General features: G+C 44.6%; 3 protein-coding genes across 3 annotated transcripts in view; all 3 read left to right on the top strand.

Moving 5' to 3' along the window:
- The window catches only part of LOC148342241 (uncharacterized), a 230,223-nt gene that overhangs the window by 196,543 nt on the left and 13,829 nt on the right, over nt 1–19,851 (top strand). The window lies entirely within an intron of this gene.
- Nucleotides 37–2,362, top strand: LOC148342243 (general transcription factor II-I repeat domain-containing protein 2B-like). Its single transcript, XM_088285427.1, has 2 exons — nt 37–47; nt 844–2,362. Exons 1-2 carry the CDS (start codon nt 37–39, stop codon nt 2,360–2,362), a joined length of 1,530 nt encoding a protein of 509 aa, XP_088141553.1.
- On the top strand, nt 13,332–16,197 carry LOC148342242 (uncharacterized). Its single transcript, XM_088285415.1, has 2 exons — nt 13,332–13,350; nt 14,820–16,197. Exons 1-2 carry the CDS (start codon nt 13,332–13,334, stop codon nt 16,052–16,054), a joined length of 1,254 nt encoding a protein of 417 aa, XP_088141541.1. The 3' UTR covers nt 16,055–16,197.

Genomic DNA, 19,851 nt, shown 5'->3' with positions numbered 1-19,851 from the left:
TACAACAATACTAAAGGTAACAGCCGAAATAAAAAGATGGCTGAGAGGCCAGGAGGAACCAGACATGGCGTTCATTTTCACCGGCCGGCGGGGGAAAGAGTGGGACAAAGCGGAAGCGAGCAGGCAGCTCCGCGTGACTCCTTCCTCTCTCCTCCTCCCTGCTCTGCTCTGCTTTTGTTAGCTTGACTCAAGAATCACCAGGAGACAAGAAATTAAAATACAATGAACGTCTGTTAATCTAAACTTTAGCAGACCTGGGCATTGCACGGCCCGCGGGCCACATCCGGCCCGCCGGGTGGCACTGACTGGCCCGTATGACAGACCTGGGCATTGTATGGGCCGGGCCACATACCTTTGGTTGACTCTGACCGCGAGTGTAAGGTTAATTGGAAATTTCAAAATAAACATACTTTTTAATTTCACCTCATTCATGGGCTAAAGCTGCACTGCTTTTATTCTGAAATTGTTTTTTTTTTAATTCCCGCACAATGTGCGTCGCACATAATGACGTAATGCGTCTATCAATACATGCGCGCGATTGAATCACAACAAGACGACGTTCGCCCTCAAAAATGTCCGCTCAGGCTCAAAAAAGAAAGGTAGATGCCGAATGTAGAATTTTCAACAAAAATTGGACAGCGAAGTATTTATTTAAGCTGTGTGTTTCGTTTGCGGGGAGCAGATCGCCGTGTTGAAGGACTACAATTTGAGTCAGCATTACCAGACGAAACATGCAGAGAAATATAAAAACCTAACTGATGCTGAAAGAGCGCAGACATCGGAAGCTTTGCTAGCTAAGCTACAAACGCAGCAAGGCTTTTTTACCGGGCTTCATGCATCCAGGGATGCAGCAACCAAGACCAGCTTTGTGATATCCCACAAAATAGCCAAAACCAGCAAGCCATTCTCAGAGGGGGAGTTCGTGAAAGAGTGCTTGGTAGACTCGGCAGCACTAATATGCCCTGAAAAAAAAGCGGCATTTGAGCAAGTCCCGCTGTCCGGGCGAACCGTGACGAGAAGGGTCGAGGACATTGCGGGGAATCTGGAACTACAGCTGCAACGTGAAGTGCCAAGTTTTGATTTTTTCTCCTTGGCTCTGGACGAGAGTTGTGATGTCCGCGACACAGCCCAGCTACTCGTATTTGTCCGCGGGATAACGCCGGACTTCAGGATTACGGAGGAGCTGGCAGCAATGCGGTCGTTAAAAGGGACGACGACAGGGAGCGATCTCTTCACTGAGGTAAATGCTTGTATGGACACGTTGGGACTGAAATGGGACAGACTGGCAGGTGTCACCACGGACGGTTGTCCAAATCTTACCGGGGAAAATGTCGGACTTTTAAAACGCATGCAGGATAAAGTGACTGAAATGGACCCTGATCAGAAATTAGTATTTTTACATTGTATTTTACACCAACATGTGTTGTGCAAATCAGTGCTAAAAATTAACCATGATATCGATGTTGTTACAAAAATAGTTAACTTCATCAGGGCGCGGGCACTGAATCACAGACAGTTTGTCACACTTCTGGAGGAGCATGAGAGTGAGCACAGTGACATTGGCTACCACACTTCTGTGAGATGGCTCAGCCTGGGCAAAGTGTTAAAAGGAGTCTGGGATCTGAAAGCAGAAATCCAGGAGTTTTGTGAGACAAAAGGCAAGGCCATCCCAGAGTTTGCAGATGAGGTCTGGATGGCAGATTTCGCATTTGCTGTTGATGTGACTGCACTGATGAATGAACTGAACACCAAGCTGCAAGGCAAGGGCCTTTTTGTACATGAAATGCACACCTTGGTGAAGGCTTTCATGAGAAAGATACAGATTCTTTCAAGACAACTGGAGAGCAACACTCTCACTCACATGCAAACCCTGAAAGAAGTCACACCATCAGCTGATAACCTCTGCAGGTACTCATCCATGCTAGGAGCATTGCATGGTGAGTTTGCAAGGCGATTTGAGGATCTAAGAACAATGGAGGATGAAATCCACATGATTTCCTCTCCCTTTACCTTCAGTGTGGATGATGCACCCAGTGATGTTCAGCTGGAACTCATTGACCTGCAGTCTGATGGAGTACTGGCAGAGCACTTTAAGTCAGGATCTGTGCTGGATTTCTACTCTTCTCTCAAGGAGGAGAACTTTCCAAACATTAGGAGACATGCTCAGAAGATGTTTGTTCTCTTTGGCTCTACCTACATTTGTGAACAAACATTTTCAATTATGAAGTTTACAAAATCCAGGGACAGATCCTCTCTCACTGATGATCATCTGTCAGCTGTGCTTCGCATCTCCACTTCAGACATTCAGCCTGACTTTGATGCACTTGTTAAAGCCCAGCAGAGATTAGATTTCTCTCACTGAACAAGAAAAATGAACATTGAAACACCAAATGAGGCAGTTAGACCACAAATGTAGGCATGTTACTGTAAGGCACCAGATAACAATGAACTGGGACACTTTCTCTCAAAATCACAGTTCAGTGACAGTCAATATGTTGTATCTTGCTAAATGTTTGGTGCAAAAAGACAATATTGTGATGTCTTTAAAATGCTCAGAACCTTTACACAACTATCCAACAGTATATGGAACTCAAAATGTGTTTTGAAGTGAATGTGACAGAATATGTTTACTAATATGAGTCACAAATAGTAAAAAATTTTAATATTTTGTCTACCATTGTGTTGAGAAATTTGAATGAATAAATTTTTGTTAGGCAACCTCATTTTTTCAGTTTATTTGGTATTTAGTTTCATTGCTTAACTTTAATATATACTCTTGCCAGCTTGTCAAAACAGTGCTATTTACTGCTTTTTAAAAAAGAAATACAATTAATATTATGCAGAATTGAGTTCAGCCTTTTGGCCCGGCCCTCCACAATATTTTATGTTTCTTATGTGGCCCCATGGAAAAAATAATTGCCCACCCCTGATCTAGGTAGACAAAAACAAACCGGTTCAACATGTCTCTCAGGATGTCATTCATGAGGGCTTGGAACACCGCAAGGGGCGTTTGTGAGGCCAAAAGGCCAAAATGACCCAAGGGAGTGTTGAATGCCGTTTTCCACTCATCACCCTCTTTAATCCGGACCAAATGATAGGCGTTTCTGAGATCCAGTTTGGAGAAGACCTGGGCCTCGCAGAGAGGTTCAAATGACGGATCGATGAGTGGAAACGAGGACTTATTTTTAACTGTGAAATCATTTACGCCCTTGAAGTCTATACAGGGGCGGAGTGAGGAATCTTTCTTCTTAACGAAGAAGAATCCTGCCCCGAGGGGTGAGGAAGAGGGCCGAATGAGACCGGAGGCGAGGGAATCTCGAATGTACGTCTCCATGGCATCCCTCTCTGGACGGGAGATGTTGTACAGTCGGCTGGTGGGGAGGGAAGCTCCAGGGAGAAGGTCAATGGCGCAGTCGTAAGGGCGGTGAGGAGGCAAGGTGAGAGCGAGGTCCTTACTGAACACCCGGGAGAGGTCATGATAGTTGGAGGGCACCGAGGAAAGATCCGGAGGAGTCGTAGCCGGAGGGGAAGATCGGGGAGCCGGGTCAGCGGACAACAGGCACTGCGAGTGGCAAAAAACACTCCAGCTGGTAATGGAGCAGTTTCTCCAGTCGATGGAGGGGTTGTGTTTTTGGAGCCAGGGGAACCCCAGCACTAGGGGAACATGGGGTGAATTGATGAGGTACAGCTGAATGGTTTCTCTGTGGTTACCTGAGATGATGAGTGTAAATGGTATAGTTTGCTGGGAGACCAAGGAAATGAGATGTCCATCCAGGGCCACCACTCTTCGAGGGGAAGTAAGGGGTTCCCAAGAAACCCCCAACTGTTTAGCCAGGGCTTGATCTATGAAGTTGCCATCTGCTCCGGAGTCTATTAAAACAGGGATTGAGAAGGATTTGCTTTGCCATAAGATACTGGAGGGAACAGACATGCGAGGGGAAGAGATGCAATTTGGCTCACCAATGTGCTCTCCTTCATTGGCAAGCCCCGTCTTTTGGCCTAGATGGACAGGCAGCAAGATAATGTCCGGGGTTTCCACAATAAATACACAAGCGATTAGTCAAACGTCTATGGCGTTCCTGAGCGGCCAGACCAGTCCTTCCCAGTTGCATAGGCTCCTCCTGGCGAGCAGAGGGCAGAAATTGGCCGGGTGATGACGGCTCAGAATGATAGACAGGCGGAACGGCTTTTCCGTCCCCCCTCCGCGATTTTTCTGCGCTTCTCACTCTCAGCCGATTGTCAATTTTTATGGATAGTGAGACCAACTCCTCGAGGGAGGTGGGCTCGTCACGGACCGCCAGCTCATCCTTTAATCGTTCTGTCAAACCATTCACAAAAATACCTCTCAGAGCGGGCTCGTTCCATCCACACTCGTTCGCCAGGATTCGAAACTCGATGGAGTAATCCGCTACGGATTGTGTTCCCTGCCGAAGGGCTAGCAATCTGCGGGTCGCTTCGCGTCCTTTGACTGGGTGATCGAAAACCCTCCTTAGTTCCTGGCAAAAATCTGCTTAAGAGGACATCACTGGCGAAGACGCCTCCCACAGCGCCGTAGCCCATTTTGCGGCTCTTCCGCGTAACAGGTTAACCATAAAGGCTATTTTGGATCGATCAGAGGGGTAGCTTAGCGGTTGTAAGTCAAAAACTAACGAAGAATTCAGGAGAAACTGACTACATGATCCTAGATCCCCGGTAAACGGCTCGGGAGTAGGAACAAAAGGTTCCTTGCTGCCAAGAGCGGGCATTGCGGAAGCAGAAGGGACCGGGGGAGTGTTTACGGGAGGATGGGTGGAGGGAGAGAGAGATAGGACCTGGGTGGAGAGGTGCGTGATCTTATGGTGTAGATTTTGGACCGATTCCATAAGCTCGTGAAACATTTTTTCGTGGCGGCCGAGCTGCCTACCTTGGATAGATAGGGCTTCTTTGAGGGGATCCGGGGTCGCTGGGTCCATAGTATTGGCCGGATTATTCTGTCACGGGTTGAGGAACCGTAATGGAGAGAGAAAAGGAACCCAAGAGCAACCTGGATATGAGATGGGATTTTATTTGTGCGGAAGCGGGTCCGGAGTTCTGCAGGGCAGGCGAGGGGGCGGTAGACGCGGCGGGAAGCAAGCGCAGGCAGCGGGTCCGGAGGGCGCAGGTCGGGCGATGAGGTGAGAGACGCGGTCTGGTCTTCTCGGGAAGGCGGTGGTGTCACGGGCTTGGGCGGGCAGGAAGAAGGCTTGAGGAAGCACATAAGAGAACGGAGTTATTACGAGCACCAAGGACAGCGCCAACAATGCCAATCTGTGTCGTGCAACTGCGGCCAAAGTACCACGGGTATAACGGGATAATCCGGCGCCTGACTCCTGGCTGCGCTGATCTTTTATGCTGTTGCTGATGAGCTGCAGGTGCACAGGGGCCGGCGCCAGAAATTGCAGGGGCGTGCCTGGGCGTAGAACCAGGAAGTTGCCCAAGCCCTGCAAGACAAGTCATAGACTCCACCAAACATTAAAAGCACAGGACATCACAAAAATCGTGTCATATGACGAAAGCGATGTGCAACAACAAACTATAGGAGACCCAGAGCATGCTGTTAATGCAGTAAAAGAAGATAAATGGATTGCACCACTGCTTGTCAATGGGACACTAGTTACTTTTAAAATTGACACAGGAGCAAAAGCAAACAAAATTAATGAAAAAGACTTGAAATCACTTGAAGAGAAACCGGAAAGAGTCACAGACAAGCCCGTGAAATTGAAAACCTACGACAATCAGCCAATAAAAACAAAGGGATGTTGTAGGCTAAAAGTGACAGCAAAGGGAAGACAACACAAGTTAACGTTCACAATTGTGCCAAGTGGACTGGAGTCAATCCTTGGAGACAAGACATCTGAAGAGCTTGGACTGGTAAAAGGAATTTACCAAATCAACAGCAAGGATGTCAATAAGAACAACAAAATGTTGAAGAGTGAAGGTAGTAGAATAGAATAGAATAGAAATCCCTTTATTGTCATTGTACTCAAGTGTGCAACGAGATTAGAGGGCTCCCCTCTCCAGTGCAATACAACAATAATACAGACAAATATATAAATTAGATAAATAAAGAAGACAGTGCAATGGAATTCAGTACTGAATAGGGCATATAGAAACACATCACAATGCTGTTTTGCGAGGTTAGGGTGGTCTCGTGTGTGTGTGAGAGTTCAGTATGGAGATGGCTCTCGGAAAGAAACTGTTTCTCAGTCTATTGGTCCTTGATTTGATGCATCTGTAGCGCCTGCCAGAGGGCAACAGGTCGAACAGGTGTGAGTTTGGGTGGGTATTGTCATTGACGATGTTGAGAGCCCTTCTGAGGCACCGGGCGGTGTAGATGTCCGACAGTGGGGGGAGAGGGCAGCCAATAATCCTTTGCGCTGTTTTGACTGTCCTCTGGAGCCTCACTCTGTCCGCCTCAGTGCAGCCGCTGTACCAGGTGGAGACACAGTACGTCAGCAGGCTCTCGATGGACGAGTGGTAGAAGGCCAGCAGCAGCTTCCTGTCCAGGTTGAATTTCCTGAGGACTCTCAGGAAGTGCAGACGTTGGCGGACCTTCTTTACCACTGCTGTGGTGTTGTGACTCCAAGAAAGGTCATCGGAGATCTGTACTCCCAGGAACTTGAACGTGTGGACCCTCTCCACACACACGCCTTCGATGCAGAGGGGGGGCGGCAGCGTCTTGTTCCTCCTGAAGTCGACGACAATCTCCTTTGTTTTAGCAGAGTTAAGGTGCAGTCTGTTGTCCTTGCACCAAGTTGTCAGTCTCTTTACCTCCTCTCTGTAGGCTGTCTCGTCACCTTCCGAGATCAGACCGACCACTGTCGTGTCGTCAGCAAACTTGACGATGGTGTTGTTGCCGTGGGCCGGGCTGCAGTCGTAGGTGTAGAGGGCGTACAGGAGAGGGCTCAGCACGCATCCTTGGGGGGAACCGGTGCTCAGCATGAGGGTGGAGGACGTGTAGGGGCCGAGCAACACAGTCTGGGGTCTGTTGGTCAGAAAGTCCTTAATCCAGATGCGTGTGAGGGCAGGGAGGCCGAGAGTGTCCAGTTTGGCGACGAGGATGTCTGGGATGATCGTGTTGAATGCCGAGCTGTAGTCCACAAAGAGCATCCTTGCATAGCTCTGCTGTCGTTCCAGGTGGCCCAGCACAACATGCAGAGCAGTGTCGATGGCGTCCTCAGTGGATCTATTAGCCCGGTATGCAAACTGGTAGGGGTCCAGAGTGGGAGGAAGGCAGTCCCTGATGTGCTGGAGAACCAGCCTCTCGAAGCACTTCATAATGACTGGTGTGAGAGCAACAGGACGGTAGTCATTCAGGTGGACGGCTGGTGACTTTTTGGGGACAGGAATAATGGTGGAAGTTTTCAAGCAGGAGGGGATGACTGCCTGAGCCAGGGAGCGGTTGAAGATCCTGCAGAAAACATGTGACAGTTGGTGGGCACATGCTCTGAGGACCTTGCCTGGTATTCCGTCGGGTCCAGTAGCTTTCCTGGGGTTGACCGCCAGGAGCGCGCGCCTCACATCGTGTTCCTCTACGATGAGTGGGGGGGAGTTGGAGCTTGAAGTGCGGGGGTGTGACGGTTGGGGCGAGTCAAAGCGAGCGAAGAAGCAGTTAAGCTCCTCTGCCAGCGATGCACTCGGGTCTACAGAGGTCGTGCTGCTGCCACGGAAGTTGGTGATGCTCCGTAGACCCTGCCACACCTCCCGTGGTCTGTTACTGGCAAGGTGGGCCTCCAGCCTCCCCTTGTAGGTTGCCTTGGCTAGCTTGATGCCTTTGCTCAGGTCAGCACGAGCCACCCTGTACTGGGCTTTGTCGCCTGACCTGAAGGCAGCGTCACGGGCCTTGAGGAGAGAGCGAACCCTGCTGGACATCCAGGGCTTCGCATTTGGAAAGGTCCGTATAGTCTTATGTTGGGACACAGTTTCCATGCAGAACTTGATGTAGTCCAGTACACAGTGCGTGTAGACATCAAGGTCCTGATGATCAAAGAGGTCCCAGTTTGTGTCATGAAAGCAGTCCTGTAATTCACTCATGGCGTCGTCACGCCAGGTTTTCACAGTCTTTGTGGTAGGCCTGAATCTGCGCCTGAGAGGGGTGTACGCAGGTGCGAGCTGCAAGGACAGGTGGTCTGACTGGCCGAGAGGGGCGAGTGGGAGGGCTCTGTATGCGTGCTTGATGTTCGAGTACACATGGTCGAGAGTGTTGTCTCCCCTCGTTGGGCACTTGACATGCTGGTGAAACTCTGGGAGTACAGTCTTTAAATTGGCCTTATTAAAGTCTCCCGCTACTACGTGAACGCCATCAGGGTGGGCCCGCTGATGTTTATTGATGACGCACGCGAGTAGCGAGAGCGCCGTGCTAGTGCTAGCGTCGGGAGGGATGTAAACAGCTGTGACAATCACTACCGTTAGCTCCCTCGGGAGAAAAGTAAGAGTATTGTGAACAAATACTTTTCTGTCTTCAAAGGACAAGGGACGCTACCTTACACTTGACAAAATACAGCTCAAGGAAGATGCTAAACCTGTAGTACATGCCCCGAGAAGAGTTCCAGCCCCTCTCAAAGAGAGATTAAAAAAGGAACTGAACAGAATGACACCAGCAAGAGTCAGAGAGAAAGTGGAAGAACCCACCGACTGGGTAAATTCCATCACGTGTGTTAAAAAGAGGAACTCCCCAGAGTTACGTGTTTGCCTCGACCCCAAAGATCTGAATGAAAACATGATAAGAGAACATTATCAGATTCCCAAGCGTGAAGAAATCCTGAGTGACAAGGCAGGTGCTAAGTACGTTAGCAAATTAGATGCAACGCATGGATTTTGGCAGGTGAAGCTGGACACCGAAAGCAGCAGGTACACCACCTTCAACACACCATTTGGGCGTTTCTGTTTTCTGAGACTGCCATTTGGCATAAAGTCTGCGCCTGAGATCTTTCACAGAGCTATGGAGTCAATCATAGAAGGTCTGGAAGGAACCCGTGTGTACATTGATGATTTGGTTGTTTGGGGAAACACGGAACAAGAACACAATGAGAGACTTGAGGAACTGCTACAAAGAGTTAAAATGAATGGACTTAAACTAAAACGAGAGAAATGTCTGTTTGGTGTTACAGAATTGAAATTCTTGGGAGACAAGCTCACAGCAGATGGAGTGGTGCCAGACAGAACCAAAGTGCAAGCAATGCCGGACATGCCAGTTCCAACTGAGAAAAAAGGACTTCTGCGAGCAATGGGGTTGATAAACTTCCGGGGCAAGTTCATTCCAAACCTCTCTTCAAGTCAAAGTCCCTAAGTTTGCTGCTGCATCACAACATAGTCTTTGAGTGGACAACAAAACATGACGAAGAATGGCAAGATCTAAAGAGAACTGTGACAGCTGAGCCAGTCCTTGCCTACTTTGATCCATCAAAACCAACCAAAATTTCCACTGAAGCGTCGAAAGATGGGCTAGGTGCCGTACTGCTGCAAAAGGCGAGAAACACATGGCAACCTGTAGCCTATGCATCCAGGTCAATGTCAGAGACTGAAAAACGCTCTGCTCAGATCGAAAAGGAGTCACTGGGTTTAGTGTTTGGATGTGGCAAATTTCACACGTATGTTTATGGACTGCCCACGTTCATAGCAGAGACTGATCATAAGCCACTGATTTCAATTAGGAAGAAAAATCTCAATGACATGACGCCCAGAATTCAACGCATGATGATGACATTGCAGCGCTATGATTTTGAGCTAATATACACGCCTGGAAAATACATAGTGCTTGCTGATGCGTTATCCCGAGCGCCGCACCCTAACAGTGACATCAAGGACTGTGTTATGGCGGAGGAGGCTGAGGCTCACATCAACATGGTCACAGCCGCGCTTCCTGCTACTGACGCTATGCTATCAGTCTTGAACAAAGTGTCACAATGTATGAACAATGGATGGTCAAAAGGGAACTGCCCTCAGTTTTACCCGATGAGAGCGGAGTTGTGCATGGCGGACGGCCTCCTGCTGAGGTTGGACAGGATTGTAGTTCCACAAGCTATGCACAAGGACATGCTTCAGCGTCTTCACAAAGGACACCTGGGAGTGGAGAAATGTAAGAGAAGAGCACGAGAAGCCATCTACTGGCCGGGCATTAACAAAGACATAGAAGAAATGATTTAAAAATGCCAAGTTTGCAAAAAACATCAACACAAACAAGTCAAAGAGCCAATACTGGTAGCTGACCTTCCCACAACTCCCTGGCAGAAGGTAGGCACTGATTTGTTTCATATAAGAGAACATTATCAGATTCCCAAGCGTGAAAAAATCCTGAGTGACATGACAGGTGCTAAGTACTTCAAATTAGATGCATCGCATGGATTTTGGTATTCATAAATGTGTTTGGTTTGCTTTTGTGAATAAAGATTTTACAAAAAACGTATGAGTAAATATTTATCATCTCATCAATATTTGCATAACAGAGTACTGAGTTTCGAGATCCTCACAATAATAATTCTCAAAATTATATTTCTTATCAATTTAGCTTAGTTAAGGGATATTTTATTGACAATCTAACATCACTATACAAAGACAGAAAAAAAATTGGTGGTGGGGGGGGCGAATCTTTTTCTTCTTGGTAGGGGCCGGCGTGAAATAATTGAGAAGCACTGCTAGTATATGCAGACATTATATTCATACAATCTTGCAGCCCGAGTGAACCGCAGAATCGGTCAGAGAATCGTAAACGTCCCACTGCTGGAGCAGCAGAGGCTTCTCGGGGCATAGGCGGAAGTGACGCGAGAGATGACTCACCAATGTGGCGTGAATTAGTTATCTTGTTACATTTTTTTTCAACCGAATTAAAATATTACATAGAATATATATTAAAATAGAACAGCCATGGAATAATGGATAATGACATGACATGACAAATATTTGTCATCTCATCAATATTTGCACAACAGAGTACTGAGTTTCGAGATCCGCACTATAATAGTTCTCAAAACTATATTTCTTATCAATTTAGCTTAGTTTATGGATATTTTATTGACAATCTAACATCAATATACAAAGACAGAAAAACAATTGGTGGTGGGGGGGGGCGCGAATCTTTTTCTTCTTGGTAGGGGCGGGCGTGAAATAATTGAGAAGCACTGCTAGTATATGCAGACATTATATCCATACAATCTTGCAGCCCGATTGAACCACAGCATTGTTGCTTCGTTCGGTAGGAGAAACGTAACCTTCCCACGCTTGTTCCAGCAGCGGCTTCTCGGGGCATAGGCGGAAGTGACGTCGGAGCTGACTCGATTTTGTGGCGTTATTTTAATTATTTTGTTACATTTTTTTTATCAACCGAATTAAAATATTACATAGAATATATATTAAAAGAGAACAGCCAGGTGTAAAAACAAACACAGAGGCAAAGAAAGATATTTGAAAAATACGTGCTTTAGCATGACGTCATTAACAAGCGCGCAGCTTCCGAAGGACCTCGACCACATCCACCGACCCGTCCACGCCACGCCGGAACAAAAAATCCCACCGCTAAATTCTTCTGGTTTAGTGTGGAACTGACTGTAATTTTCTCACAGGATGTCCGTTGATATTCTAAAGGACTACGACATAATTCATTAAGTCTTTGTGTCCCGATAACCTCATCTTCGCGCGTTGATGCTTTTCGGCGTAGTTAGCTTAGCTTGTTAGCTAGCTAGCCGCTAACGAAAAGAGGCACTTGACTCATCGCCAAGCAGAGATCAAGTGCGGATTTTTTGGAATTATCATTTGAAAATGTGTGCAAGAACGACACCCAAGTACAAAGAGGAACTTTGTGGAAAAAAAGAAGAGAACGAGCAACATCTTCAACTGCTGGGCGAAGGTTGGAACCAGCCTCATCTTGTGCTACACAAAGCAGGTTTGTACACGTCTTACTCTCATTTGCTTTGTAAAGAACGACTTTCTATCGTTAAAAATATGCATCACAACATTAAGTTGTTTGGGGAAATCGTTCAAGGTTATTGGCGTTTTATTTTTAAATATTGCCTTTTATTTGCATGTCTGCTGAACATTTATTTTTGCCAAATGAAATAAGTGCAGAAAATAAATGCCAAAGAATAACCAATAGTGGGGGGTGAATTCCATGTTTTCCCAGTATAAAATTTGAACTGATTATTTAACATTTTACATTTTCTGTTTTTTATATCTTGTTCAACCAATTCCTTACGGAATGAATTCTGCTTGAATCTAAAATATGTGCACACTGCGGCAAAAACATTAATGGCGGTTGATCAATTTTAGTGGATAAAACACAAAATATTAACTTTTTTAAAAAAAAATCAAGTACGTATTGGTTTTATTTATTTATTTATTAACTTTGTACTGGCTTCGTCGGGTGAGAGTCAATGAACCTCCGGTGGCTCTGCACTGTTTTGTGCACATGTGCGTAGTTTCACCCCATCCAATCATTTAAAATACATTTAATGCATCCACCCAGGGTTGCACGGATCTCATCAGTGAACAAGCGCATGCTGCAAAGAATGCATCTGCATCTTTAGCTTACTACGGGCTTAAAAAGGGAGACCGTAACAACCCCCTTTTCTACCAACAAGGCCCGGGACATTTAGTTCCTGGTAATAAAGTTCCTGTGGCCCAGGTGGTTTGCATCTCGTCTGCAACTCATAGTTCTTGATAATGTATGCAAAAGACAATGATGACGTAACAGTGGGAGGTGTTGTGTTACTTTGTTACTCATTACTGACACCCTGTGGCTGTTAAGCATCTTTGCAGTTACAAAATAATTCAGGGAACTCTTATCATATTATGGTGTATCTTAGTCTAATTTGAATATGTATTGGATAACTTTAATATAAACAGTCATTATTCAAATATGTCAACATGAAAGTCAGAGTGAAAGTGTTGTTGCTTAATTCATGTGTAGGGGTTTTGACTCTTTGAACGTTAATTTTGTTTTTAAGTTTATTTAGAAACAGAAATTTTCTAAAAACGTAAAAAGGGTAATGTCGGAACTTATCGCAGGATAAATGTCATTTTGGGTAAAAAAAAAACCAAACGTAAATCATACAATAAATAGCGACTCTGATGCCAGGGCCCCTTTAATTTTTTTAGGTATCCAGATTATCATGAAAGCAAAAAGTACCCACGATGAAACTATCCATAAATGCAAAATGAAATACTTGTAAACATATTTTGCTTGAAGGATTCCTATTTTATCGATGTCATTATGTTGCGATGGCCCCCATTAATAAGTTAGGGTCCCACAACAGGTGTTCCATCAGACGCACACAATAGCCTGTGTGTGCTAACTTCAGCTCGCTTCCAGAGCTGTGACAATGTCAGGAATGAAATCGGGCATCAGCCGCAACGTGTTTCCTTTTTAAATGCTCTTTTATCACAGTTGTGCTGCTAAAGCAGGGATGTCCAAACTTTTTGCAAAGGGGGCGGATTTGATGTTGTAAAATGTGGGAGGGCCGACTTCGGCTGACATTAACTACATAAAGAACAATATATTCAAACACATTTGAGCAAGTGATTCTGTGTTTCACATTTGCTTTTTTATTTTCATTTAAACCATCAAACATGTATTTTGGTTCATTTGAAACATGAACATCACATGCAATTGAATATTTGCTTAACTTTTTTTCTTAAACAGAAGTAATTATAGTCTTGAGTGCAAATAATATTTGAACATGAATTATATCATCATGGGAGTTCAATGTTCACAGAATTTTTGAATTACAGAAATGATTATCCACAAGTGCAAGGACTAATTTGATATATATGACTTATCATCAAATATAAATGTTGAATGAACATTTTATTCTGGAATGAAAACCGACAACTTGTCTGAATTTGTGACTGAACAAAACAAAATTAAGTCAGTTATTTAAATGACAAATGACTTGCCTGCATTAATGTGACAGGTGATACTGAGATCTGGACTGCAGCACAACGGCCAGGTCTGGCTCAAAGGCAGTGGTATTGATGCGCGAGGTGAGAGTCTGTGAGCCGTGTCCTCACGCGACTCTGATTTAAATTCATAACCGAGAATGTCTTTTCACACAAATACGTCGACCCAAACAAGCTCAGCATTTTCCTAGCAAACTCTCGAATCTCTCGAAACCTGCCTTTATCCATCTGTCGGTAAAAGTTGCCGAGAGAAAGTTGCCGGTGCCGACTGCGGCTCTCGGCGTCACACTGCAGCTCAATGAGCTCCAGCTGGGCTGGAACATTGTCTGTGTCCACGGAGAAAGGTGATGAAAAAAGAGGATATGCTTCTCAATAGCTGCAAAATCCCGAAAGCGTCGTGTGAACTCTTCAGCCAAAGACTTCATATCTAATGCGTACTTTGTTTGCGCACTGATATTGCTCTCAGTCAACTTTCCTTTTTTTGTTTATTGTCGCCATTTTAGAAATTGGGGGTAAAGGTCACCCGGGGTGATGTCGCAGAGTGGTACTGCCTCTAGTGGGTAAATTAGGAACAGCAATTAAGAAGAGAGCGAACTAAGCACTGTATATGTGCGGGCCAGAATGTATTAATTTTATTACAGAGACTGCGGGCCAGATGAAGTTTGACCCCGGGCCGCATTTGGCCCCCGGGCCGGACTTTGGACATGTCTGTGCTAAAGGGAGGTTTACATCGTAGGACGTAATTTTCTGAAATGCCCCCATGGTCCGGTCCAAATCGGGGTCGCACGCATTGATTCATGTTCGGCAGGCACAAGTCAAGGTAGCAGGGTAGAAACAATATAAGACAAAGTCGCCGCCTGAGGTTTGACTTGACCAAACCAAATTTGTGTTTGTCTTTTTGTGTCCTGCAGACGTCAGTGAAAACGATCTCCTTTCTGTGAAAGAGGAGCCAGACTGGCCTCACATCAAAAAGGAGGAGGAGGAGGAGATCAACAAGTCACCACTGAACGTTGTCCCTATAAAGACTGAAGATAAAAAAAAGGATGAGAATGAGGACAACAGAGGGGCGGAGCCTCCAAGCAGCAGCTCAAGTCATCACGTGACAACAGAAGGTGATGAAGACCACCGGGGGCCATCACAAGTACATAATGAGGACACATCAGATGCTCATGACAATGATGATGATACTAATGATGATGATGATGGGCAAGCCAAAGGTGAAAGGGCATGTCACACTGACTCATTCACTTCAAAGCTGTCTTTAAAAGGGTACAGAAAAACACACAGTGGTGAAAACCCTTTTTCCTGCTCGGTTTGTGGCAAAAGCTTCTCTCTCAAGTCTTATTTAGTAAGGCACACAAGAACCCACAGTGGAGAAAAACCTTTTTCTTGCTCAGTTTGTGGCAAAAGCTTTTCTTTCAAGTCATATTTAAAAAAACATACACGATTACACACTGGAGAAAAACCTTTTTCATGCTCAGTTTGTGGCAAGAGTTTCTCTCGAAGGTCTCATTTAATAATTCACACAAGAACACACAGTGGGGAAAAATCTTTTTCCTGCTCTGTTTGTGGAAAATGCTTCTCTCAAAAGGCAGGTTTAACATATCACACAAGAAAGCACAGTGGAGAAAAACCTTTTTCATGCTCAGTTTGTGGCAAGAGTTACTCTGACAAATCTAGTTTAACAAGCCACACAAGAACACACAGTGGTGAAAAACCTTTTTCTTGCTCGGTTTGTGGCAAAAGTTTCTCTCAAAAGTCACATTTGACAACGCACACAAGAACACACAGTGGAGAAAAACCTTTTTCCTGCTCGGTTTGTGGCAAAAGCTTCTCTGGAAAGTCACCTTTAATAAAACATAGAAGAATACACAGTGGTGAAAAACCTTTTTCCTGCTCAGTTTGTAGGAAAGGTTTCACTCATAAATCAACTTTAACAAATCATAGAAGAACACACAGTGATGAAAAACCCTTTTCCTGCTCAGTTTGTGCCAAGAGTTTCTCTCAAAAGTCGCATTTACGAAACCACACAAGAACACACAGTGGAGAAAAGCCATTCAGTTGCAGCGTTTGTGCTAAAAAATTCTTTTCTAAAACGGGTGCTGAGAGACACAATTGTGCTGGCGAGAATTGCAGCGATCCTTGAAGCTTAAAAAAAGAAAACAAAAAACTGAAGGAACTGACTCTTTGTGGTAAGATGTAAATTTTGAATAAAATATGATATATTGAATTTTGCAAACCTCTTTTATTGACACTAAGCCAATGTGATCTGTGCCAGAAGAAGCAATGTGTCTGAGTGATGATGATTTTTTTTCTGTTTACATCAAACATGTAAAGGAAATTAATTGCCTTTGCCTGGAACAACATTTGTTAACGTTATGCTTTTCAGTTGTCTTTTTAATCGTACTTAATGGAAAAGGTGTGAGAAGAAACGGTGCTTATGAAATTGGTTCCTTCCACAATCATCAATAAAATCACTTGTTCCACTTGCTCAACTGGCCTTCATTACACTGTGTGAAAAGCTGAAAAACTGAACTAGAAGTTGAACTCTAAAAAGAACCAGAAAGAGAAACGCAAATAGTCTCGGTTTCTCTTTCTAGGTTGAGCTCTATCAAGCGTTTGGGGTTTGTTGCTAAGCAGAATCTCACTTCGGAAAAACTATCATTTTGTCAAATATACAAAATACTTTTTTCATGCTATATTATATTTTTTATACTTTGGATTGCTTATATAATGAAATCGGGAAATATTGAAATGTAAAATTAGCAACGACATACAGACTGCAATTAATAAGAAATATAGAAACATTTTATAAATATTGAACACATTTAGAAGAGTTAATCTTGAAATAAATATTGAAATATAAAAAATACTTGTGTTTTAAATTATTTCAATAACCCGACCCCGGATGAGCGGCAGAAAATGGCTGGATGGATGGAATGATTTAAATTGCATACATATTCAAATGAACAAATATGTTCAGAAATATTCAAGTGTGAAATAAAAAGGTTTAAATTAATATTGATATAATTCCACATTAAAATAATTGAATAAATATTGTAGTATTACATCAGCAAGCTTAAATATACATTGAAATAAATAAAAAAAAAAAGTCATGTATTTTTAAATGGCCTTATATAGATATGGGAAGTTCAAAGAAGTGACCAGTCTTGGTTCTGAAGTTCCGATGTAACCAGATACTGCCCTGAGAGAAAATAGGCCTGAGCATTGTTTATGGTGGGGGCAATTCTCTCGCCTGGTCAGTGACCTTCCAGGGTATGGAAGTAATTTAAGGTGGTCACGAGTAGACTGGTCGTATCAACGGGGAGACGCATCTGCTCTCCCTCTGGGGGATTTTTGGAGGGAAATCCCAAAGACTAGCGGGATGGGAATGCATATGCAACAAGGGAAAATTAGATATTCATGTCCAATTTGGGCATTCCCTATAAGAAGGGAATGTCTGAGAGGGGGCTCGCACGTGCGCGGAGCGCACACACGCACACGTTTTTGGGGAGACTTCTTTTGACATCAGCATGTGACGAGAATAAAATCTTTCTTCTTTCTTTCGTTCTTTTCCATCACCAATCCAGCCTTGCTCGGCTGCCTCTCCGGAAAGCAGCAAGGACCCACACTTCAAAGACAAAATATACTACATATTGAAAGAAAAATAATACTCAAATATTGAAATAAGTATAGAATTGAATGAATAAACAACAAAGAAATAAATACCTCCTGGAAAATATAATTATTTATCAACATTTGTCAAAGCACAACATTTCGATCAGATTGAGTTCTTTCTTGCACATTCTTAAGCAATCATAATTTTTTTACTTTTACTTTTTAAGTTACTTCAGTGCATTTCACACCTGTGCCTTCAGTGAAGTCCTACTTCGTCCTACTTGAATGAATCCGCATCAAAATAACATCATTTATGACACCACGGCTGGACAAAAAATATCCAGAAACACACTTACGCACCACTGAGTGAGTGTTGGACGATATAGCTTCTTTTGAAAGGTCCGACTTGAAAATGTCCTTGCAAGTGGATCTGAAATTAAATCCACACTTTTCCTTCCTTCGGCCATTGTGGTTTAAAAAAAGCAAGAATATATTTTAGATTTTCGAACGGCCGCCAATTACAACTTTTGGGTGTGTTGATTCGGCATAGCGCCGCCCCCTCACGAATGAGCATCCAATCACAAAACGCGTTCATCACCCTCAGCGTAAGGTCAGCGAGAAGGCTCACTGTAACCAACTCGTGATCTGATTGGCTATCGCAACCGTCTAACAAATATGAAAGCTCATTGACTTTGACAGAAGAGATGCTCGCACAATTGCATCTTCAGGCCTCGGAACGCATAATGCATGCTCCTGCTATTGTGAAACCTGCCCGGCAAGATGAGCGAGCGGAATTCCGATTGGATTAAAAACTCTCACCTAAAAATACAACGCTCAGCTATAATATGACATCAATGCGACGATTACGATTTTTTTTTTTTTATTGATTATGTTTGGCCAGCAGAGAAGACCTTGAAGGCCCACCACTTCGTTACTTAATAGCCTAAATTAAACTTTACTTTCATGAATAGAGTTAAAGTTATGCTTTATTGTAGGATTTATGTAATTAATAGCCTTTGATGGACTTTAGTGTACTTAATGTAAACGGGTAACGCTGAAAAAACAAAACAGACAGCAATTCAAGTTTAAACCCATATACGTGAAATGCGCTTTAGAAATAAAGTATATTTTTGCACACATTACACCGACATTGAGTTCCTCCAGATCGACGCTAACCTCAATGATGAAGAGAGCCAATCAAAAATCCCAAAACACAAGCAAACAGGAAAAAGTGACAAACAAGAAAGCTGGCAATGTGAAGAGTGTGAAACAGGTTTGTATTTCCATACGTTGTAACTTATGGATGGTAATAATTCTTAATTTCTACTTCTAACATAGCGCAACTGTTGGTCTGGTGAATGTATAATCTTGCGTTGAGCCGCCACTACAATGAGTTACGATTCTGAACTGCAGTGGGCCTCAACATAGTTTATGTCAGGTCAGGGATTTCGACAGGGGTCCCCGACTTATCAAGGGATGGATATACAGGAATGGGTCCCGGTTTAGACGAGATGGCGCCGAGGAGCAACATAAGGGGAGTCCACATCTGTTCTCGTCTTGAGGGTTTTGGATGGCCATGTAAGGGCAAGTAGGATGAGAAGGCACAGAACGCTTGAACTATTTACAAAGTCGTTACACTGCCCTCCACTTTATCAAGAACCTCGTCCCGAGGGCGTCATTCAACAAAGTCACTGAGGTGACCCGGTGGTCTCCTCTGTCGCTGAGGTTGCCCCGAGGCATGTCCGCTCGGAACAGCTAATGTAGCATCAGGCGATGAGTCCTCAACTGGAGCCGCCTGTGGGGGTGGGAGTGGAGGTACAATCCGCCGTCTTGGAGGGGTGGGAGTCGAAACCCACTGTGAATGTGTCCGCGACCCAGACTGCTGCTGTGGAACGGCATCACCTCTATATGGGGCCAGTCTGTCTCTGTGGAGGGCTACCCGTCTGCCACCAGGTGGCAGCTGCACCCTGTACACCACCTCTCCTATCCTCTCCAGCACGCCACACGGCCCCACCCAGTGCCTGTCCAATTTAGGACTTCCGGTTCCGGCGCCGCGCGAGTTGCTGCCTGTTTACAGCAGCGTGGCTCACTATTGAGCCTTTTTTGTGTGTTTTTTCCCTTTACCCTTTTTTATTTTATTTTTACCTCACCTCAGCAATGGACATCCAACTTGCGGTGGTTTTACTGCTGTTGGGGGCTATTTCTTGCGCGATCGTGTCCGGAGACGAAACTCTGAGCTACAGATCGATCGTGTACACAAGAGATCAGCTGTTAGCACTCCGTGCTAACCCCGCGTGGGCTCCCGGAGCGAGACCCGATATCCCC

Source organism: Idiotropiscis lumnitzeri, chromosome 2, assembly GCF_059441095.1.
Source record: "Idiotropiscis lumnitzeri isolate Australia: NSW breed Sydney's pygmy pipehorse chromosome 2, RoL_Ilum_1.0, whole genome shotgun sequence".
NCBI lineage: Eukaryota > Metazoa > Chordata > Actinopteri > Syngnathiformes > Syngnathidae > Idiotropiscis > Idiotropiscis lumnitzeri.
This window is presented reverse-complemented; position numbering and strand designations above follow the sequence as displayed.